This window comes from Pelophylax lessonae, assembly GCF_965119305.1.
Source record: "Pelophylax lessonae genome assembly, chromosome: 4".
NCBI lineage: Eukaryota > Metazoa > Chordata > Amphibia > Anura > Ranidae > Pelophylax > Pelophylax lessonae.
This window is the reverse complement of record NC_138771.1, coordinates 54,938,811-54,959,485: the sequence shown is the minus strand read 5'-3', so window position 1 is coordinate 54,959,485 and position 20,675 is coordinate 54,938,811. Positions and strand designations below refer to the sequence as shown.

Below are 20,675 nucleotides of genomic sequence, written 5' to 3'. Positions count from 1 at the left end.
CAGGTGGTGGTTTAATTGTTGTGTCTGGAAGTCATATGACATCCTTCGCAACATGCCATTGGTCTGAGTGACACACCACATCTTTGATCACGGTAAAGAGCCTACGACGTAGCCTCTTTATCATGTAATCAGCTGCATCCAATCACAACTGATCACAGTGTAAATAGGAAAAGCTGGTAGTCGGCATTCCTCTACTTATGCAGACAGCAAGTGAGTAGAGGAGAGCCGATAAGTGGCTTTCCTGATGGGGGGGGACTGTGCTGATAATGAGTGCAGAGTGCAATGATTACCAGTGCAGCCCCATCAGCAATCAATGATCATCATGCCAGCCAGTGCCCACCAGTAATGCCCACTGGTGCCCACCAGTGATGCCTATCAGTGCCCATCGGTGCTGCCTGACAGTATCTTCTCATCAGTGCTGCCCATTAGTACACTTCAGTCCCCAAAAAAGGCTGCCCATCAGTGCCCACTAGTGCTGCATATCAGTGCTGCCTATCAGTGCCCATCAGTGCTGCAAATTAGTGCCTCCCCATCAGTACCACCTCATCAGTACCACCTCATCAGTGCCTGTGAGTGCAGCCTTATCAGTGCACATCAGTGAAGGAGAAAAAATACTAATTTACATAAAAACAGAAACAAAGAAAAACATTTTTTTTTTTTTCAAAATGTTTGATCTTTGTTCATATGCTTAGTAAAAAATAAAAAACAGCAATGCATGTGCAATTTTCATTCAAAATGCGACAGTGCTGAAAGCTGAAAATTGGCCTGGTTAGGAAGAAAGTAAAGTGCTGTGTATTGAAGTGGTTAAATTGGCCATACACAATTAATATTTTGTTGAACTTTTTGGTTTTAAAAATATTTGGTCGATCTTCTAATTGTTAGTGGGTCTAGCAAATGTTTTGTTTTTGATCAAAGCGACAAAAATTTGAAGGAGCAGGATGGAAATTTTTCTTGAACAGCTTATGTGGTTTTCTGTTCAAGAAATTACATTCATTCCAATATCTAATGTTAAAAGCAACCTTTAAAGCAAAGTAAAAGCTAAGATAATGTTTTATTTTCTTTCAGCTTGTGTATGGCCAGCTGTATGGGAAGCACGAAGCCTTAAATTGTACAAATTATGACTACTGTTCCCTTATTGTGTTTTCTTCCTCTGCTTGCTAAAGACGGGTTGTGGCCTCCTTCATAAGGAGAACCATAGGAGGAAGAGGGTGCAGGGCATGGAGCGAGGAGTCCCTGCATTTCTCTTTCTTATCTTCCCTCTTTGGAAAATGTATTATTTACCCATCACAAGTGTTGTACTGCATTAAACCTTTTATCCAATCTTTAAATTATTAAATTTGTTATTTTTAAAAGCCAAAATAAGAGAAAAAGTTCTGATGAAAAAAAATCAGTTACAGGTTACTGGAGGTGTAGCAGGGGAGTTATAATGTGTTCCTCTTTCCCATTTCATTATGTTGGGAGGCCTTTAATAAAATAATCACATGACACCAGGGGCAGAGCTTGTACAAAAGGGGCATTATAAAAGAACAGTAAAATGTCTGACTAGGACATTTGCTCAAATCTCAGCTCCGGGAAAATAAAAAACTATCTCATGCAGTGGGGCTGTGCCTGAACTGCAAGGGTGAAGTGTTTATTTCTAGGGGAATATTATAAGGAGATATAAGCAGGCCATAGATGATACAATTTTCCTTCCTTCCACCACAGTTGGAAGGAAAGAAAATCTCTTGATTCCTCCATCAACACAGTCACTGTTGCCTCCCATGGAACTATTGTGTTCTGCTCGGAGGGGAGCTTTCCCTGCCAGTAAAGAACACGATCACTGCTATCCGCTATAACCGCTGGCAGTAATTGCATTCAGTAAGTCCAACAGACTGGTTGTCCTGAAGTCAATCGATGGATGGAATACAACCAGCCTGCCCATACATGAATCGAATCTCGACCGGTCCTTGCTGAACTGGCCAAGATTCGATCCATCTATGGCCAGCTTTACTTACCTGATTTTCTGCTCCTCCTCACAACCAGACCGGTCACCACAACAACTTCTGGGGGGGGCGCGGCACAGTGAAAGGGGGGCACACGGGGAGAGGGGGGATCAGAAGCAGGCAGAATATGGAGGGGGATCAGCGTTGGAGAAGCAATTACAAGAATGATGCCCCGTGTCTGTGTCTCTCCTTGCAGCAGCTGAAAGCTGGCAGGAGGGGGAGAAACTGGCTTTCAGTTGCTGCCTGCAGAGAGCCACCTTTTGTAATTGCCCTCAGCCTGAGTGCAACTATTCTCCGTGCCATTGGGGACCCCCTACAGGAGGATTGGTGGTCCCCCCCCCCTATCAGCGGCCCTGTCTGTAAATACAGGTTATGCAGAGCGACTGACCTCCCGTGTGTCCTGTGCTGACTTAGCAGAAAAAAAAAATGTAATTATCTATGGCCAACTTTAGACAGTTGTCCCTGGAACAGGTGTACCCATTGGAAGATTTAGACCCTGTTCACATAGGGGCGACGCTACTTGCTGGGGCGACCTGTGAAGTCGCGGTGCACAGCGTGCACTGCGACCTCGGCGCGACATGCACGGACTTCATATCATTGAAGTCAATGCAGGTCGCCTCCAGGTCGCCCCAAAGTAGTACAGGACCCTTTTTCTAAGTTGGAGCGACTTGTGTCGCTCCTATTAGAACGGGTCCTGTGCTAATCAATGGCAGGCGACCCACCGCGACTTGTCAGGTGACCAAGTCGCCTGACAAGTCGCGCTAGTGTGAATGGGGTCTTACCCTTACCCTTTGTTTTAGTAGTCAGGACAAACACAGTGATGAATCTCCGCAGTGGGAACACAGCAAAAAAAAAAAAAGAAAAAAAGAAAACAACAAAATATTGGGTTCTCTTCTCCTTTCCCACTCTATCCAAAGTGTTTTCTCTGTGATCTTTGCAATATATCTTCATCTACATGACTTGTACTATGATGGTTTATTACGATCACCCCATAGAATCATAGGAAATCCTACATCCCTTTATAAAAACACTGGAAAAGCATTAATTTACTAAAACCCAGCATTGCTTGGCTCCGGTAAACATCCTTCACTGTAAGAATCTCTACCACCCACAGTCTACCAAACCACATGATTTTGTAAACTATTACAAGTGTGATGATGAAGGCTCACCATTATATTGTCAACATCTCCAGGCTGTTAAAAAGCAACATTTACGTAAATGATAGCTTTGAAGGAAATGTTATATGTACTCACCGCTGGGGTTCACTGCTGCTGGTGTTGCCATTGTTCTAAGTCAGAGCGGCACAGAATTCACCTAGAAATAATTAACAAACATAAACATCAAGACGTAGAGGAACAAGAGCGTTCCACATGAGTAGCTGGGAGTTGGTCACTAAAGAACTGCCGGACTTTTCCAGCAGAATGCAGTCATTAGAGATTCCACTAGAAAGGCGCAGAGGACACGGCAGAGGTCAGCAGGCTGTTTTCTTCATTGTGAAGATATAATGGAAGTCATACTCGGGCAGATACTTCATCCTGCACTGATTGGGCAGATGGGGATGATCAGATCTATTCTGCTGATAATGACAGAGTGTATGTGTTGTACAGATTAGGGCTCATGCACACAGCTGCAGAAAACTCAGCATTTTTATCAGTAAAATCTTCTTTTAATACAGGTCTGAACCCAGGTGTATTGTTTTCTCTGGGCCCATGCACATAGCTGTGTAAGGCTGGGTTCACACTTAATATGGACGTGGCTCACAGGAGGGGTCCGGTGCGTCCCTGTTTTCTGTTTCAGGAATGAATCAGGCCTGGATTATGCCTGAATTCAGACCTGAAACTGAGCCAAAGACGCACAGGACCATTGGGCAATCCGCTTCATGGCCGCCACGGAGATGTGTGAACCGGCTCTATTGAGAGCCGGGCACACTCTCCTGTCATGCAAATTGTTTAGGGGAAAACCTCATCCAATTCGCACTAGTGTGAACCCAGCCTAAAGATCAGTATACTCGCTGCATTCAGTTTCATAAAAGAAAATTAAAAATTTGCAACTGGGTTCTTGCATACGGACTGTATTTTATGCTGTACGCATTTGTGCTATTTTTTACAGTGAACATGTACTCTACTGGAGTACAAGAGCCACCTGCACCCTGGCAACAGAAGGACACTAGGTGGGTTCCTTCACAAGCCACCTGCAACTTAGCAACAGAAGGACACTAGGCGGGTTCCTTCACAAGCTCCCGGCATCCTAGCAACAGAGGATGCTAGGCAAGTTCCTTGGGAAGCTGCCTACACCCTAGCAACGAAAAATGCTAGGCAGGTTCCTTGGGAAGCTGCCTGCACCCTAGCAATGAAAAAAGCTAGGCAAGTTCCTTGGGAAGCTGCCTACACCCTAGCAACGAAAAATGCTAGGCAGGTTTCTTGGGAAGCTGCCTGCAGCCTAGTAACGAAAAATGCTAGGCAAGTTCCTTGGGAAGCTGCCTACACCCTAGCAACGAAAAATGCTAGGCAGGTTTCTTGGGAAGCTGCCTGCAGACTAGCAACGAAAAATGCTAGGCAAGTTCCTTGGGAAGCTGCCTACACCCTAGTAACGAAAAATGCTAGGTAAGTTCCTTGGGAAGCTGCCTACACCCTAGCAACGAAAAATGCTAGGCAAGTTCCTTGGGAAGCTGCCTACACCCTAGCAACGAAAAATGCTAGGCAGGTTTCTTGGGAAGCTGCCTGCAGCCTAGTAACGAAAAATGCTAGGCAAGTTCCTTGGGAAGCTGCCTACACCCTAGCAACGAAAAATGCTAGGCAAGTTCCTTGGGAAGCTGCCTACACCCTAGCAACGAAAAATGCTAGGCAGGTTCCTTGGGAAGCTGCCTGACCAATAGCGATAAAGGATGCCAGGCAAGTTTCTTGTGAAGCCACCTGAGTCCTAGCAACTACCTGCATTCTAGCAATGGAGGATGTTAGGCAAGTTCCTTGAGAAGCTGCCTGTGTCCTAGAAATGGAGAATGCTGGGCAAGTTTCTTGTGATGCCAACTGCATCCTAGCAACTGAGGATGCTAGGTAAGTTCCTTCAGAAACGGTCTGCATCCTAGAAACAAAAAAAGCTAGGCAGGTTCCTTGGGAAGCTGCCTGCGCCCTAGTGATGAAGGATGCCAGGCAAATTTCTTGTGAAGCCACTGCGTCCTAGAAACTACCTGAATTCTAGCAATGGAGGATGTTAGGCAAGTTGCCTCTCCTGTCATGCAAATTGTTTAGGGGAAAACCTCATCCAATTCGCACTAGTGTGAACCCAGCCTAAAGATCAGTATACTCGCTGCATTCAGTTTAATAAAAGAAAATTAAAAATTTGCAACTGGGTTCCTGCATACGGACTGTATTTTATGCTGTACGCATTTGTGCTATTTTTTACCTGTGTACAGTGAACATGTACTCTACTGGAGTACAAGAGCCACCTGCACCCTGGCAACAGAAGGACACTAGGTGGGTTCCTTCACAAGCCACCTGCAACTTAGCAACAGAAGGACACCAGGCGGGTTCCTTCACAAGCTCCCGGCATCCTAGCAACAGAAGATGCTAGGCAAGTTCCTTGGGAAGCTGCCTACACCCTAGCAACGAAAAATGCTAGGCAGGTTCCTTGGGAAGCTGCCTGCACCCTAGCAATGAAAAAAGCTAGGCAAGTTCCTTGGGAAGCTGCCTACACCCTAGCAACGAAAAATGCTAGGCAGGTTTCTTGGGAAGCTGCCTGCAGACTAGCAACGAAAAATGCTAGGCAAGTTCCTTGGGAAGCTGCCTACACCCTAGTAACGAAAAATGCTAGGTAAGTTCCTTGGGAAGCTGCCTACACCCTAGCAACGAAAAATGCTAGGCAAGTTCCTTGGGAAGCTGCCTACACCCTAGCAACGAAAAATGCTAGGCAGGTTTCTTGGGAAGCTGCCTGCAGCCTAGTAACTAAAAATGCTAGGCAAGTTCCTTGGGAAGCTGCCTACACCCTAGCAACGAAAAATGCTAGGCAAGTTCCTTGGGAAGCTGCCTACACCCTAGCAACGAAAAATGCTAGGCAGGTTCCTTGGGAAGCTGCCTGACCAATAGCGTTAAAGGATGCCAGGCAAGTTTCTTGTGAAGCCACCTGAGTCCTAGCAACTACCTGCATTCTAGCAATGGAGGATGTTAGGCAAGTTCCTTGAGAAGCTGCCTGTGTCCTAGAAATGGAGGATGCTGGGCAAGTTTCTTGTGATGCCAACTGCATCCTAGCAACTGAGGATGCTAGGTAAGTTCCTTCAGAAACGGTCTGCATCCTAGAAACAAAAAAAGCTAGGCAGGTTCCTTGGGAAGCTGCCTGCGCCCTAGTGATGAAGGATGCCAGGCAAATTTCTTGTGAAGCCACTGCGTCCTAGAAACTACCTGCATTCTAGCAATGGAGGATGTTAGGCAAGTTGCCTGTGTCCTAGAAATAGAGGATGCTGGGCAAGTTTCTTGTGATGCCACCTGCATCCTAGCAACTGAGGATGCTAGGTAAGTTCCTTCAGAAGCTGTCTGCGCCCTAGAAACAGAAAAATGCTAGGAAAGGTGCTTTGGAAGCTACCTGCGTCTTAGCAATGAAGGATGTCAAGCAAGTTTCTTGTGAAGCCACCTGCGTCCTAGCAACTGAGGATGCTAGGCAAGTTCCTTGAGAAGATGCCTGCATCCTACTAATAGAGGACTCTAGGTAGCTTCTCTGCTAGAAACATGCAAAGGTTGCTCAAATGTTGCATGTGTACAATGTAGAGAGCATTTTTTTATGCAAGATCTTGCTGCCAGTAAAATTCTGCATACTATAGGCTATATTTTCATATGCCTATGTGTATAAGCCCTTAAAAAACAAAGCATGTATATGGATATCCTTGTAGGCCATTTCTACCTCTAGAAGGGAAACCCCATGTTGTATCAAGATTAAATCATTATCCAAACATTAGCTAGGTTTATAAATAGCAAGCGGTTTTCTTTTTTTTTTTGTTTGTTTTTATTAAGAGCGGAACTAAGGCCCCATTCACACTATTGCGACTTGTCCCAAGATTTTGGACCGCAAAATCGCATGACAAGTCGTTTTCCATTATTTTCAATGAGCCCCATTCATATCAGTGCGTTTTGAAGTCGCACCGACTTCAAAGTAGTTCCTGCACTACTTTGCCACGATTTTAATGCATTTTGAGGCATATAGCCTTGCCCATGCTTTCAAAATCGCGGCAAAAATCGCGCCGCGAAATCGCGGCAAAATTGCGTTGCAATAGTGTGAAAGAGGCCTTAAGGGGTTAATACCCCCCTTTCCAACAACCCCATCTTCTTATGTGTGCAGCCATTTTCATTGGCCGATGTGCAATGACGTCATTCCTGTGCATGCGCAGGAGCGACTCACCCCGGTACACAGAGGTCAGCACAGCGCTATAAGCTGAGTTATGCATACACATCTCCTTTCTGCTATAAAAGCCCACTTGATCACTTTTTTTTTTATGTTTTAAATACAGTATAGAATGGAGTGGGATTAGAACCCCTGTCAGGTTTGTATTGGTGTCTGTGTCCCTATTCTTTATTTTTCCTGGTGACTGTTCTCACCAAATTAAAAAGAAAATCCCAAGAATAGGAAGAGAGGGGAAATCTCTCAATAACGATACTAGTTCTGGTACCAAAAAGGGCTTTCCCTCACTTTGGAGGGAGTTGCTCTCACTTCCTGTTGTGGCTATGGGACAGGAAGTGAAGGGAAATCTCCCTGATGGGACACACAAACAGGGGTTATAACCCTTCCTTACTCTTTCCAAAAAAACAAAAAATTAAAAAAAAAGATCAGCACTGCACTTACAACTGATGAGAAGTGGCCCTTGTGCTGCTGGCTGTGGTTTTAATTGAAACCCTCTCTTTTCTGACTCCTCTTTCCCTGTGCCCAAATCCACAACCAATCTTCCAATGCTGCAGGGGTTAATAGGAGCCTCCAAACTGCATCCCTTTGCATGTCTTTGTCCAGCCCTAGGGGCACTATTCAATCCTATGACACCCACAATGGGGCATCATTTGCACCACTGACACCCAAGATTTGGGCATTTTTCCTTCCAGTGACACCAAAAATGGGGCTGTATTCCTGTTACTAACATCAATGATGGGGTACTATTCCTCCCACTGACTCCAATGATGGGGCACTATTCCTCCCACTGACTCCAATGACTGGGCACTATTCCTCCCACTGACACTAATGATGGGGCACTATTCCTCCCACTGACTCAAATGATGGGGCGCTATTCCTCCCACTGACTCCAATGATGGGGCACTATTCCTCCCACTGACTCCAATGATGGGGCACTATTCCTCCCACTGACTCCAATGATGGGGCACTATTCCTCCCACTGACTCCAATGATGGGACACTATTCCTCCCACTGACTCCAATGATGGGGCACTATTCCTCCCACTGACTCCAATGATGGGGCACTATTCCTCCCACTGACTCCAATGACTGGGCACTATTCCTCCCACTGACACTAATGATGGGGCACTATTCCTCCCACTGACTCAAATGATGGGGCGCTATTCCTCCCAATGACACCAATATTGGGGCACTATTCCTCCCACTGACACCAATGATGGGGCACTATTCCTCCCACTGACACCAATGATGGGGCACTATTCCTCCCACTGACCCCAATGATGAGGCACTATTCCTCCCACTGACTCCAGTGATGGGGCACTATTCCTCCCACTGACTCCAATGATGGGGCACTATTCCTCCCACTGACACCGATATTGGGGTGCTATTCCTCCCAATGACACCAATATTGAGGCAATATTCCTCCCAATGACACCAATGATGGGGCACTATTCCTCCCAATGACACCAATGATGGGGCACTATACCTCCCAATGACACCATAGAAGAGACATTGTTTGCTCTAACTGCAACCAGGACATTTTCAACTTCAACTGGTCACAGTTGACCTACCTAAAGTCTGAAGTACAGTAAACTGGCTCTTTGTTTAGAAAGTTTGGAGACCCTGGGGCAACATCATTATGTTACTGTGTAAACAAAAAAAAAGAGCATCACCCCCATGACCATCTTTTACCATATCAACAAAAAGTACACGTGTGGGCATTGTGGGGTCCTTCCATGACTTGTGGTTTCAGTTTCCAAACAAATGTCCAATGTTACCTACATAAGTACTTCATACATGCACACCAACCAACCAACCGACTTCCAGTGAATGCTGAGATTTGTAGTTCCCCACTGGCTGGCAAGCCACAGGTTGTGTAAAGCGGAAGTTGTTTAATTGGTTATAAATGCACACAAAGTTTGGAGAATGGGGTTTGTTATTTTAACCCTATAATTACATATCATTATTTATTACCCTATATACACGCCAACCTTATATATATATATATATATATATATACAGTATATATATATATATACAGTTTTGTCCACATATATTTGGACACAGGCCCAATTTTAGTTTTTTTCAGATTTTTACCAAAACCTTTTTAAGCTATAGTTATATAATGGATATGGGCTGAAAGTGCAAACTCTCAGGTTTAATATTAGGGTATGTACATCCAAATCGGAGGAAGGGTTTAGGAATTACAGCTCCTAAGAATAGCCCCCCCCCCCTCCTTTTTCAAGGGACCAAAAGTAATTGGAAAATTGAATCAAAAGCGGTTTCATGGCCAGGTGTGGGCTACTCCTTTGTGTGGGCTACTACTCATAAAAGGTCTGGAGTTGATTCTTAGGGCTCTTTCACACGGTCCGCCTCCGTAGGCGGATGACAGCTCCGTCTCCGCTTGCAGTGCGGAGAGGGAGGTGTCTCAGCCCCCGCTGCCCTCTATGGGGGATCGGATGAGAGCGGACCGCCTGTCCGCTCTCATCAGATCCGATCCGCTCCGATTACTGAACGGATGGAAAAATAGGGTTTCCATCCGTCCAGATTTCACTGACAGGATCGGATGAGGATGGCAGCGGGTGTCAGCGGAGGTGTCTCCGCTGACACCCGCTGCCCCATAGAGCTGCATGGGGGATCCGATCAGATCCGCCTAAAAAACTGACAGGTGGATCTGATCGGATCGCCCGTGTGAAAGAGCCCTTAGGGTCCTTTCACACGGTCAGTTCAGTTTTTTTATCCGTTCAGTCACTTTTTTTTTTTAAAACGGACACGGATGCACTTTTGTAGGTTCCGTTCCGTATGTCCGTTTTTTCATCCATCCGTTTGCGGATGAAAAACGTACATATTGTATGTCTATGGGATTGCGGACGTTAGCGGATGACATTAACCGTTTTTTAAACGGAAGAAAAATAGGGTTCTCTTCCGTCTCAAATAACGAAACTGAACGGAATGGACGCAAAGCGGATGTCAGCGGATTGTCATCCACTAACGTCCACAATCCCATAGACATACATTATGTCAGTTTTTCATCCGCAAATGGATGGAAGGAAAAACGGACATACGGAACGCCCGTGTGAAAGGACCCTAAGTGTGGTATTTGCATTTGGAATCTATTGCTGTGAACCTACATCATGCGTTCAAAGGAGCTGTCTATGCAAGTGAAACAGGCCATTGTAAGGCTTCATATATGAAACAAATCAATCAGAGAGATTGCAGCAACATTAGGAGTGACCGAATCCACAGTTTGGTACATTCTGAGGAAAGAAGAATGCACTGGTGAGCTCAGCAACATAAAAAGGCCTGGACGTCCACGGAGGACAACAGTGGTGGATGATCGCAGAATCCTCTCTATGGTAAAGAAAAACCCATTCACAACATTCAGACAAGTGATGGACACTCCCCAGGAGGTGGGCGTATTATTGTCAAAGTCTACAATGAAGAGAAGACTTCATGAGAGCAAATAAAGAGGGTTCACCACAAGGTGCAAACCATTCATAAGCCTGAAGAATAAAAAAGCCAGATGAGACTTTGCCAAAAAACATCTAAAAAAGCCAGACCAGTTCTGGAAAAGCATTCTTTGGACGGATGGAACTAAGATTAGTCTGTACCAGAATGTCTGGAAGAAAGAAGCATGGAGAAGGCTTGGAACAGCTCATGATCCAAAGTAGGGCTGAACGATATTCGATGTAACATCGAATATCGTGCTGCGGGCGTGGGCGATGTTCACATCACCGGATCAGCTGATATTGGGGACTCACAGTGAAGGAAGGTAGAAGAATACAGCCCGACCATCCCGCATGTTATGTCCGTCCTGCAGCTCTCCTGACTTAGCGGTGAGCAGCGCGCTGTGAGCAGTGGCACAGGGAACCAATCACGTGTGCCTGCACACCTGATTGGTTCGCTGTGCCGCTACTCACGACGTAATTGGTTCGCTGTGCTATGGGGCAGAGGTGTATTGTGAGGACTGGGAGTGTGCTTCCGGTGTGAAGGAGCTGCCTGGTGGAGAGGACTACAACTCCCAGTGTTACCCCCACCTTCTGCGTTTCCGTCTGCCCCCAGCCAGAGAGATTCCCCCTCCCTCCGGGAGAACCGACTTCACAGCCTGATCATGAGGGTCAAACAGTAGAGGCGGAGGGAGCGCACGTGGGCCGAGGCTGCCTAGAAGGTACCAAATACGGAGGGGAGACGACTGTACCATGTACACCAGGAAGAGGTGGGTAATATCGCAATATATATAGTTGGGGAAAAAATATTGCAATGTGATTTTTTTCCCAATATCGTGCAGCCCTAATCCAAAGCACACAACGTCATCTGTAAAACATGGTGGCGGCAGTGTGATGGCATGGGCATGCATGGCTTCCAGTGGCACTGGGTCATTGGTGTTTATTGATGATGTGACAGAAGCAGCCGGATGAATTCTGTAGTGTTCATAGATATACTGTCAGCCCAGATTCAGCCAAATGAAGTAAAGATGATTGGAAGGCGCTTTACAGTACAGATGGACAATGATCCAAAACACACCGCAAAAGCAACACAGGAGCTTTTGAAAAAAAGAAGTGGAATATTCTGCAATGGGAAAGTTAATCACCTGATCTCAACCTAATTAAGCATGTATTTCACTGGCTGAAGGCAAAACTAAAGGCAGAAAGACCCACAAACAAAGGACAACTGAAGATCGCTGCAGTTAGAGCCTGGCAAAGCATCAGAGAGGAGGAAACCCAGTCTTTGGTAAAAAAAAAAATGGTTGCAGTTCCTAAAATTTGTACTTAATATTTATGTTCAACCCCTTGAATTAAAGCTGAAAGTCTGCACTTCAAATTCATTTGGACTGTTTCGTTTTATCTTTTTTCTGGTGGCATACAGAGCCAAAAGTATGAAAATTGTGCCTATGTCCAAATATATATGGACCTAACTGTATATATATATATCTTACAGTGCTTCACACTATGAATATGATGTTCTATATCTTTATATACTGCTGTATATTTACTAGTATTATAATTACTATATGGTACTATTATATCTTATTGATTGGTTACTGTCACTACATTCACTGCTGTATATAGAATTACATATTAAGGAAATGTGATCATTACGTATCATTGTTTAGCACCTTATACACACCAACCAACCAGTGAATGCTGGGACTTCTAGTTCCCCATCAGCTGGTAAGTCACAGGTTGTGTGAGACAGGAGATGTATGAATGAACACAAGGCATGGAGAATGGGATTTGTTTATAAATATATAACATTATATATTGCTGTATATTTGCTGTTATTATCATATATACTAAGTGTTACTGATTTTATATATTTCTACTATTATATCTATTATTGGTTACTATATATCAGTGGTCTCCAAACTGCGGCACAGGGCAGATCTCGACCTTTGCTTGCCTTTATATGGCCCTTGGGGCATTATTCTACCCCACTGTCAGCAATAGTTGGGAAAAGTTCCTGCCACTGACACCAAAAATGGGGCACTAGCCCTCTCACGGACACCAACTATGGCATACTATTACCCCCCGATGACACCAGTGATGGGACGCTATTCTTCCCACTGACACCAATGATGGGGCACTATTCCTCCCACTGACACCAATGATGGGGCACTATTCCTCCCACTGACACCAATGATGGGGCACTATTCCTCCCACTGACACCAATGATGGGGCACTATTCCTCCCACTGACACCAATGATGGGGCACTATTCCTCCCACTGACACCAATGATGGGGCACTATTCCTCCCACTGAAACCAATGATGGGACACTATTCCTTCTTATACAAATCATGGAGCATTGCTTATTCTGACACCAGGACATTTTCTTCTCCCACTGGCCCTTTGTTTTGAAAGTTTGGACACCCCTGATATATATTCATTATTTGTTACTATTATTGTATAGTAATTATTGGTTACTATATATTTATTGTTACTATTACTATATATTTATTATTTGTAACTATTATTATAATGTTTATTATTCGGTATTGCTATAATACATTTATTATTTGTTACTGTTATTATATAATATCAGTTATTGCTATTATATATTTATTACTATTATATATATTTTTTTATTATTGCTATTATAAATGTAACCATTTGTTACTGTTATTATATATATTTTATTGGTTACTTTAAAAATGCATTATTTGTTACTAATATTATATATTAGTTAACCACTTAAGCCCCGGAAGATTTTACCCCCTTCCTGACCAGGGCCTATTTTGCGATTCGGCACTGCGTGAATTTAACGGACAATTGCGCGGTCGTGCGACGCTGTACCTAAACGAATTTGACGTCCTTTTTTTCCCCACAAACAGAGCTTTCTTTTGGTGGTATTTGATCACCTGTGCGATTTTTTGATCATGCGCTATAAACAACAAAAGAGCGTCAATTTTGCAAAAATAACAATATTTTTCACATTTTTTTATATGAAATTCCCAAAAAAATTTAAAAATCTAAATTATTTAACATTTTAGGCCAAATGTTTGGTAAAAAAAATCGCAAAAAGCGTATTTTGATTGGTTTGCGCAAAAGTTATCACGTTTACTAACAAAGGGAAAGATTTTTGTCATTTTTGTTGTTTTTTTTTAACGCGTAATGGCGGCAATCTGCAATTTTTTTTGAGGGACTGCGACATTGGAATCGGACAGATCGGACCCTTGACTGACATTTTTGACACTTTTGGGGTTACCAGTGACATTACTACAGTAATCAGTGCTATACATATGCACTGTTACTGTAAAAATGACACTGGCGGTGAAGGGGTTAACTTTTTTGAGAGGGAGGGATTAAGCGTGTCCCTAGGGGCGTGTTTCTAACTGTGATTGGCTGTGGCTTGATGTGTAAGAACAGTGATCAACGGTCCTACATAGTAGAACCGTTTGATCACCATTCATACACAGGGGAGAATGACAGGCAGCTTTGTTTACATTAGCTGCCTGCCTTTCTCCTGCTGTCACGGACGATCACAAGTCCCCTGCGGACATCGCGCCGGGCACACGCGCGGGGGGGGTCCGTGACCGAGCGGGAGCGCGCATCCGGCGGCGCGCGCTCGCTCACAAAACCCTTACAGGCTAGCGATGTAGCCCTACGTCGCTCTGCCTGTGAGGGGCTGACTGCCGACGTAAATAGTCGTGCGGCAGTCGGCAAGTGGTTAATTACAAAGTTACATAGTTAGTCAGGTTGAAAAAAAGACACAAGTCCATCTGGCTAAACCAATAAAAAACAAAAAAAAAAAAAAACCAGTAAAGAAAACCCAACCATACAATCCCATATACACAATCCAATACCTGCAGTTGAGCCAAGGGGAAAGTGAGAAAACCCAGCAAAGCGAGATCCAATTTGCTACAGCAGGGGAAACAATTCCTTCCTGATCCCCCGAGAGGAAATCGGATATTCTCTGGATCAACTTTACCCCTAAATATTAGTACCCATTTATATTAAGTACACCCAGGAAAGGATCCAGGCCTTTTTTAAAGCAATCTAGTGAGCTGGCCAGAACCACCTCTGGAGGGAGTCTATTCCACATTTTCACAGCTCTTATATTACTCCTAATGATATTATACATGTATTATTTGCTACTGTAATTATATATTTTTTATTGATTATATATTTATTGTTACTATTACTATATATTATTTGTTACTTTTATGATATATTTATTATTATTTATTGCTATTATATATCTATTGTTTGTTACTATTACATGTTTATTGTCAGTTACTTTATATTTCTCATTTGTTACTATTACTATTTATTTATTATTATTAGTTATTGCTATTATATATGTATTATTTGCCACTACTATTATATCTTTATTAGTTATTGCTATTCTACATTTATTACTATTATTATATATTCATGATTGGTTACTATATATTTATTAATAATATTATATATTTATTATGATTACTATATATTTATTTTTAGTTACTGCTATTATTTATTTATTATTTGTTATTGCTATTATAGATTTATTATTTATTACTATTATATATTTATTGTTGGTTACTATATATTTATTATTTGTTACTTTTATTATATATTTTTAATTTGTTATTATATATTTATTATTTGTAACTATTATTATATATTTATTACTATTATATATTCATTATTGATTATTATATATTTATTATGTGTTACTATTATCATATATTTATTATTAATTGTTGCTATTATACATTATTACTATTATTATATATTTATTATTGGTTACTTTATATTTATTTTTGTTACTAATACTATATATTTATTATTAGTTATTTCTATTATATATTGTTTGTTACACCCGGTTCACACTGCAGCGACGCTACTTCGCACCGCGACCTCCGGAGCGGCCGCCACGGACTTCATAACATTGAAGTCTATGGCGGTCGCCTCCGGGTCGCCCCAAAGAAGCTCCGGACCCTTTTTCTAGGTCGGAGCGAGTTGTGTCGCTCCTATTAGAACGGGTCCGCAGCTTCCCTATGGGAGGCGACCTGCGGCGACCTGTGAGGCGACCAGGTCGCCTCACAGGTCGCCCTAGTGTGAACCGGCACTTACTATTACTATATAATTATTGTTGAAATGAATTTAAGGTGTGTCTGAGATAAACTCAATATAAAAAGGGTTTAGTGCTGTGGTACTAACATCCCTAACTTGTATAGAAGTAAAACTCTAAATTACAGAGTACTCGTATAGACGAGAAGGGAGAGGGCTTGGTTGAACCAATTTGGGTGGGATTTTACCGGTACCAGTAAGAAAATGAACAAAAAAGTTAAAATGTTATAACTTTATTCATATAGTTAAAAAATTCATCTTGTTGGAAAACTTGATGAGTATTGTGATACATAGAAACATGAAAATCATACTGACAACAAGTAATATCCTCAAACAGGAGGAAGGAGAAAGACACATATATACATAGATAGTAGAATGTATCATATGAACAGACATGCATATAAATGTAGGACCATATAGCAACAATCAGCCAATGACTGCTCAAAGTGAATATGCCATTGTTCATCCACTCTGGCAGCATTCAGCGCCCAACATGTTTCGCCGGAGGCTTCTTCAGGGGCATATAATGAGATATAGTAATGGTCGTAATACTGCATGAGACATGAAGCAAAGAAAATAATATTAGACATCATGAAAATTCACATACACTTGGTAATACATGCCAGATATCGTGCGGGTCCCCAGGGAATAGAAGTCCCATTCTGCCGGGAAGACACCAACCACCGGAGGGCCCACCAGGACAGAGTGCACGTGTGGGGGCGGCAGGGGGCGCAAAGACATGCTGGGGGGGACCGGTGCGGGAGCGGTTATTGATACGTATGGTAATACATATAGCCATGTGACAAATCATATTGTGCAGTACCCTAATGCATGCAACATGCAAATCAAACAAGGCAAAAAATACCTTAATAGGGACTTAGTAGAAGAATATCTTCATATGCAATACATTCTGATTATCATAGCATAATTTGTGGAAGAGAATACATATTGCAGCACTTATGATTCAAACTCTGACTAAATAAGACTGAACAGCCCTTACTATTGTCTTATATTCCATCTCTATATATATTACTTTGCAGAGTTGTTGCCTGCTTAGCAGGTGATCGGTAGCTGTCCCCCCCCCCCCCCCCCCACGTTCTCTTCCACAAATTATGCTATGATAATCAGAATGTATTGCATATGAAGATATCCTTCTACTAAGTCCCTATTAAGGTATTTTTTGCCTTGTTTGATTTGCATGTTGCATGCATTAGGGTACTGCACAATATGATTTGTCACATGGCTATATGTATTACCATACGTATCAATAACCGCTCCCGCACCGGTCCCCCCCAGCATGTCTTTGCGCCCCCTGCCGCCCCCACACGTGCACTCTGTCCTGGTGGGCCCTCCGGTGGTTGGTGTCTTCCCGGCAGAATGGGACTTCTATTCCCTGGGGACCCGCACGATATCTGCCATGTATTACCAAGTGTATGTGAATTTTCATGATGTCTAATATTATTTTCTTTGCTTCATGTCTCATGCAGTATTACGACCATTACTATATCTCATTATATGCCCCTGAAGAAGCCTCCGGCGAAACATGTTGGGCGCTGAATGCTGCCAGAGTGGATGAACAATGGCATATTCACTTTGAGCAGTCATTGGCTGATTGTTGCTATATGGTCCTACATTTATATGCATGTCTGTTCATATGATACATTCTACTATCTATGTATATATGTGTCTTTCTCCTTCCTCCTGTTTGAGGATATTACTTGTTGTCAGTATGATTTTCATGTTTCTATGCATCACAATACTCATCAAGTTTTCCAACAAGATGAATTTTTTAACTATATGAATAAAGTTATAACATTTTAACTTTTTTGTTCATTTTCTTACTGGTACCGGTAAAATCCCACCCAAATTGGTTCAACCAAGCCCTCTCCCTTCTCGTCTATACGAGTACTCTGTAATTTAGAGTTTTACTTCTATACAATTATTGTTGGTTACTATATATTTCTTATTACATTTATAATTGGTTATTGTTCCATTACTCACTGGTGTATTTATGATGACATACAGTATAAGAAATGTGATGATGAGGATATGGTATTTATCGCTCTATACACCTTGCAGTGAATGCTTGGCCTTGTAGTCCCCCAGGCTGTGTATTGCGGTGAATGCTGGGACTTGTAGTCCCCCAGGCTGTGTATTGCGGTGAATGCTGGGACTTGTAGTCCCCCAGGCTGTGTATTAAGGGGAATGCTGGGACTTGTAGTCCCCCAGGCTGTGTATTGCAGTGAATGCTGGGAATTATAGTCCCCCAGGCTGTGTATTGCGGTGAATGCTGGGACTTGTAGTACCCCAGGCTGTGTATTGCGGTGAATGCTGGGACTTGTAGTCCCCCAGGCTGTGTATTAAGGGGAATGCTGGGACTTGTAGTCCCCCAGGCTGTGTATTGAGGTGAATGCTGGGGCTTGTAGTCCCCCAGGCTGTGTATTAAGGGGAATGCTGGGACTTGTAGTCCCCCAGGCTGTGTATTGCAGTGAATGCTGGGAATTATAGTCCCCCAGGCTGTGTATTGCGGTGAATGCTGGGACTTGTAGTACCCCAGGCTGTGTATTGAAGTGAATGCTGGAAATTGTAGTCCCCCAGGCTGTGTATTGCGGTGAATGCTGGGTCTTGTAGTCCCCCAGGCTGTGTATTGCGGTGAATGCTGGGACTTGTAGTACCCCAGGCTGTGTATTGCGGTGAATGCTGGGTCTTGTAGTCCCCCAGGCTGTGTATTGCGGGGGATGCTGGGACTTGTAGTCCCCCAGGCTGTGTATTGCGGTGAATGCTGGGACTTGTAGTACCCCAGGCTGTGTATTGAAGTGAATGCTGGGAATTGTAGTCCCCCAGGCTGTGTATTGCGGTGAATGCTGGGACTTGTAGTACCCCAGGCTGTGTATTGGAGTGAATGCTGGGACTTGTAGTCCCCCAGGCTGTGTATTAAGGGAAATGCTGGGGCTTGTAGTCTCCCAGGCTGTGTACTGAGGGGAATGCTGGGACTTGTAGTCCCCCAGGCTGTGTATTGAAGTGAATGCTGGGAATTGTAGTCCCCCAGGCTGTGTATTGCGGTGAATGTTGGGACTTGTAGTACCCCAGGCTGTGTATTGGAGTGAATGCTGGGGCTTGTAGTCTCCCAGGCTGTGTACTGAGGGGAATGCTGGGACTTGTAGTCCCCCAGGCTGTGTATTGCGGTGAATGCTGGGAATTGTAGTCCCCCAGGCTGTGTATTGCAGTGAATGCTGGGAATTGTAGTCCCCCAGGCTGTGTATTAAGGGGAATGTTGGGAATTGTAGTCCCCCAGGCTGTGTATTGTGGTGAATGCTGGGAATTGTAGTCCCCCAGGCTGTGTATTGCGGTGAATGCTGGGACTTGTAGTCCCCCAGGCTGTGTATTGCGGTGAATGCTGGGACTTGTAGTCCCCCAGGCTGTGTATTGGATGTATAGAGGGCTGGTATGGGTTAATAATGGTGTATATGTGTCTGGTAATGGGGGGGGGGGGTGTCCTCTATGTCCGGAGCGGTGTGTGGCGGGGCCGGTATACTCACGGTGTCTCCTCCCCTCCAGTGTCCGGTCCCTTTGTGCGGCCGGTGTCCGGTGTAACGTTAAAAAACCATACCCCGTGGAGAAACCATACCCTCGTCACTTCCGGTCTGAAACAGCTGAGCAGCGCAGCAGTGCGCATGCTCAGAGCCCCGGATACGTGAGTGAAGAAGAGAGAATTTGAGAAGTGCGCATGCTCGGTGGGCATGAAATTATCACAGCACTGTCTCTAATATAATACTTGCGGCGCTTACATTAAAACACTTCGGGTGCAACATAAATCATGTCCTCTCCTATCGCTGTAACTTCCCTCATCTCCGGTAATAAATATAAAAGCGGTGGCGGGTGTATGTGATGTAAATGTGACGGCGATCGCGGCTCCGTGATCCGCTTTTATATTTATTACCGGAGATGAGGGATGTTACAGCGATAGGAGAGGACATGATTTATGTTGCACCCCAAGTGTTTTAATGTACCCGCCGCAAGTTTAACTACCGTGAGAAATCCATACCCTCCGTAGCGGAACCGGAAGTGCCGAGGGTATGGATTTCTCACGGGTATGGTTTTTTCACGGAACACCGGAGCTGGCAGGGGAGGTACCGCGAGAGCCGGGAATCTCTTCGGGGGGAGATCAGAGGGGGAGAATTGCGGTGTTTCCATAGCAACAAGTGAGGGGCCGCTTTATGAGAAGGGAAAACGGTCACCATAGTAACCCCTAAGTGGTGGGCGGGGCGAAGTGAAGGATGGAGAGTGATGGAACACACGATGTGCATCACACAGGGACACGCCCACCACACCAATCCCATAATGGGAGTCAATACAGGGGATAGGGGCGGCGCTCTGCTGACATCTAGTGGTGGAATAAGGAACTGACAGCAGGTAGCGGTGATGATGATTGGAAATTGAGTTTATAATTTTCCCGCCTTTATTGGTGGAATGACAAAGAATCAGGATTGTGAAATAAAATAGATTATTACCCCATCTGTCCCCAAACCGATTAATGAATGCTGCACACATATCCCCCTATTACTGTCATTAGAGAATGTAATCCCCCCTCAGTCTGTGAATTTCATCTTTGTCTAGCCCCCCTTTTGGGGATGGCTCTTTTCAGCCACTTGAATGGCCGAGTCGCGATGACATAACTATTGTCCTTACGCATGGAAGTCGCATCATCATGGCACAGGGGGGCGCTGTAAATGAATGTTAACCACTTACCCACCA

At 44.0% G+C, this 20,675-nt stretch overlaps 1 protein-coding gene across 1 annotated transcript in view; it reads right to left on the bottom strand.

Annotated features, from left to right (window-relative positions):
- ARNT2 (aryl hydrocarbon receptor nuclear translocator 2) overlaps window positions 1–20,114 on the bottom strand; it is a 228,672-nt gene extending 208,558 nt beyond the window's left edge. The window contains exons 1-3 of the mRNA XM_082253227.1: window positions 20,037–20,114; window positions 19,460–19,509; window positions 3,236–3,296 (exon numbers count right to left, since the gene is read on the bottom strand). Coding sequence (XP_082109353.1) covers window positions 3,236–3,266 — 31 coding nt within the window. The 5' untranslated portion in view covers window positions 3,267–3,296; window positions 19,460–19,509; window positions 20,037–20,114. The remainder of the gene's footprint in view (window positions 1–3,235; window positions 3,297–19,459; window positions 19,510–20,036) is intronic.
- Window positions 20,115–20,675: the final 561 nt, after the last annotated feature.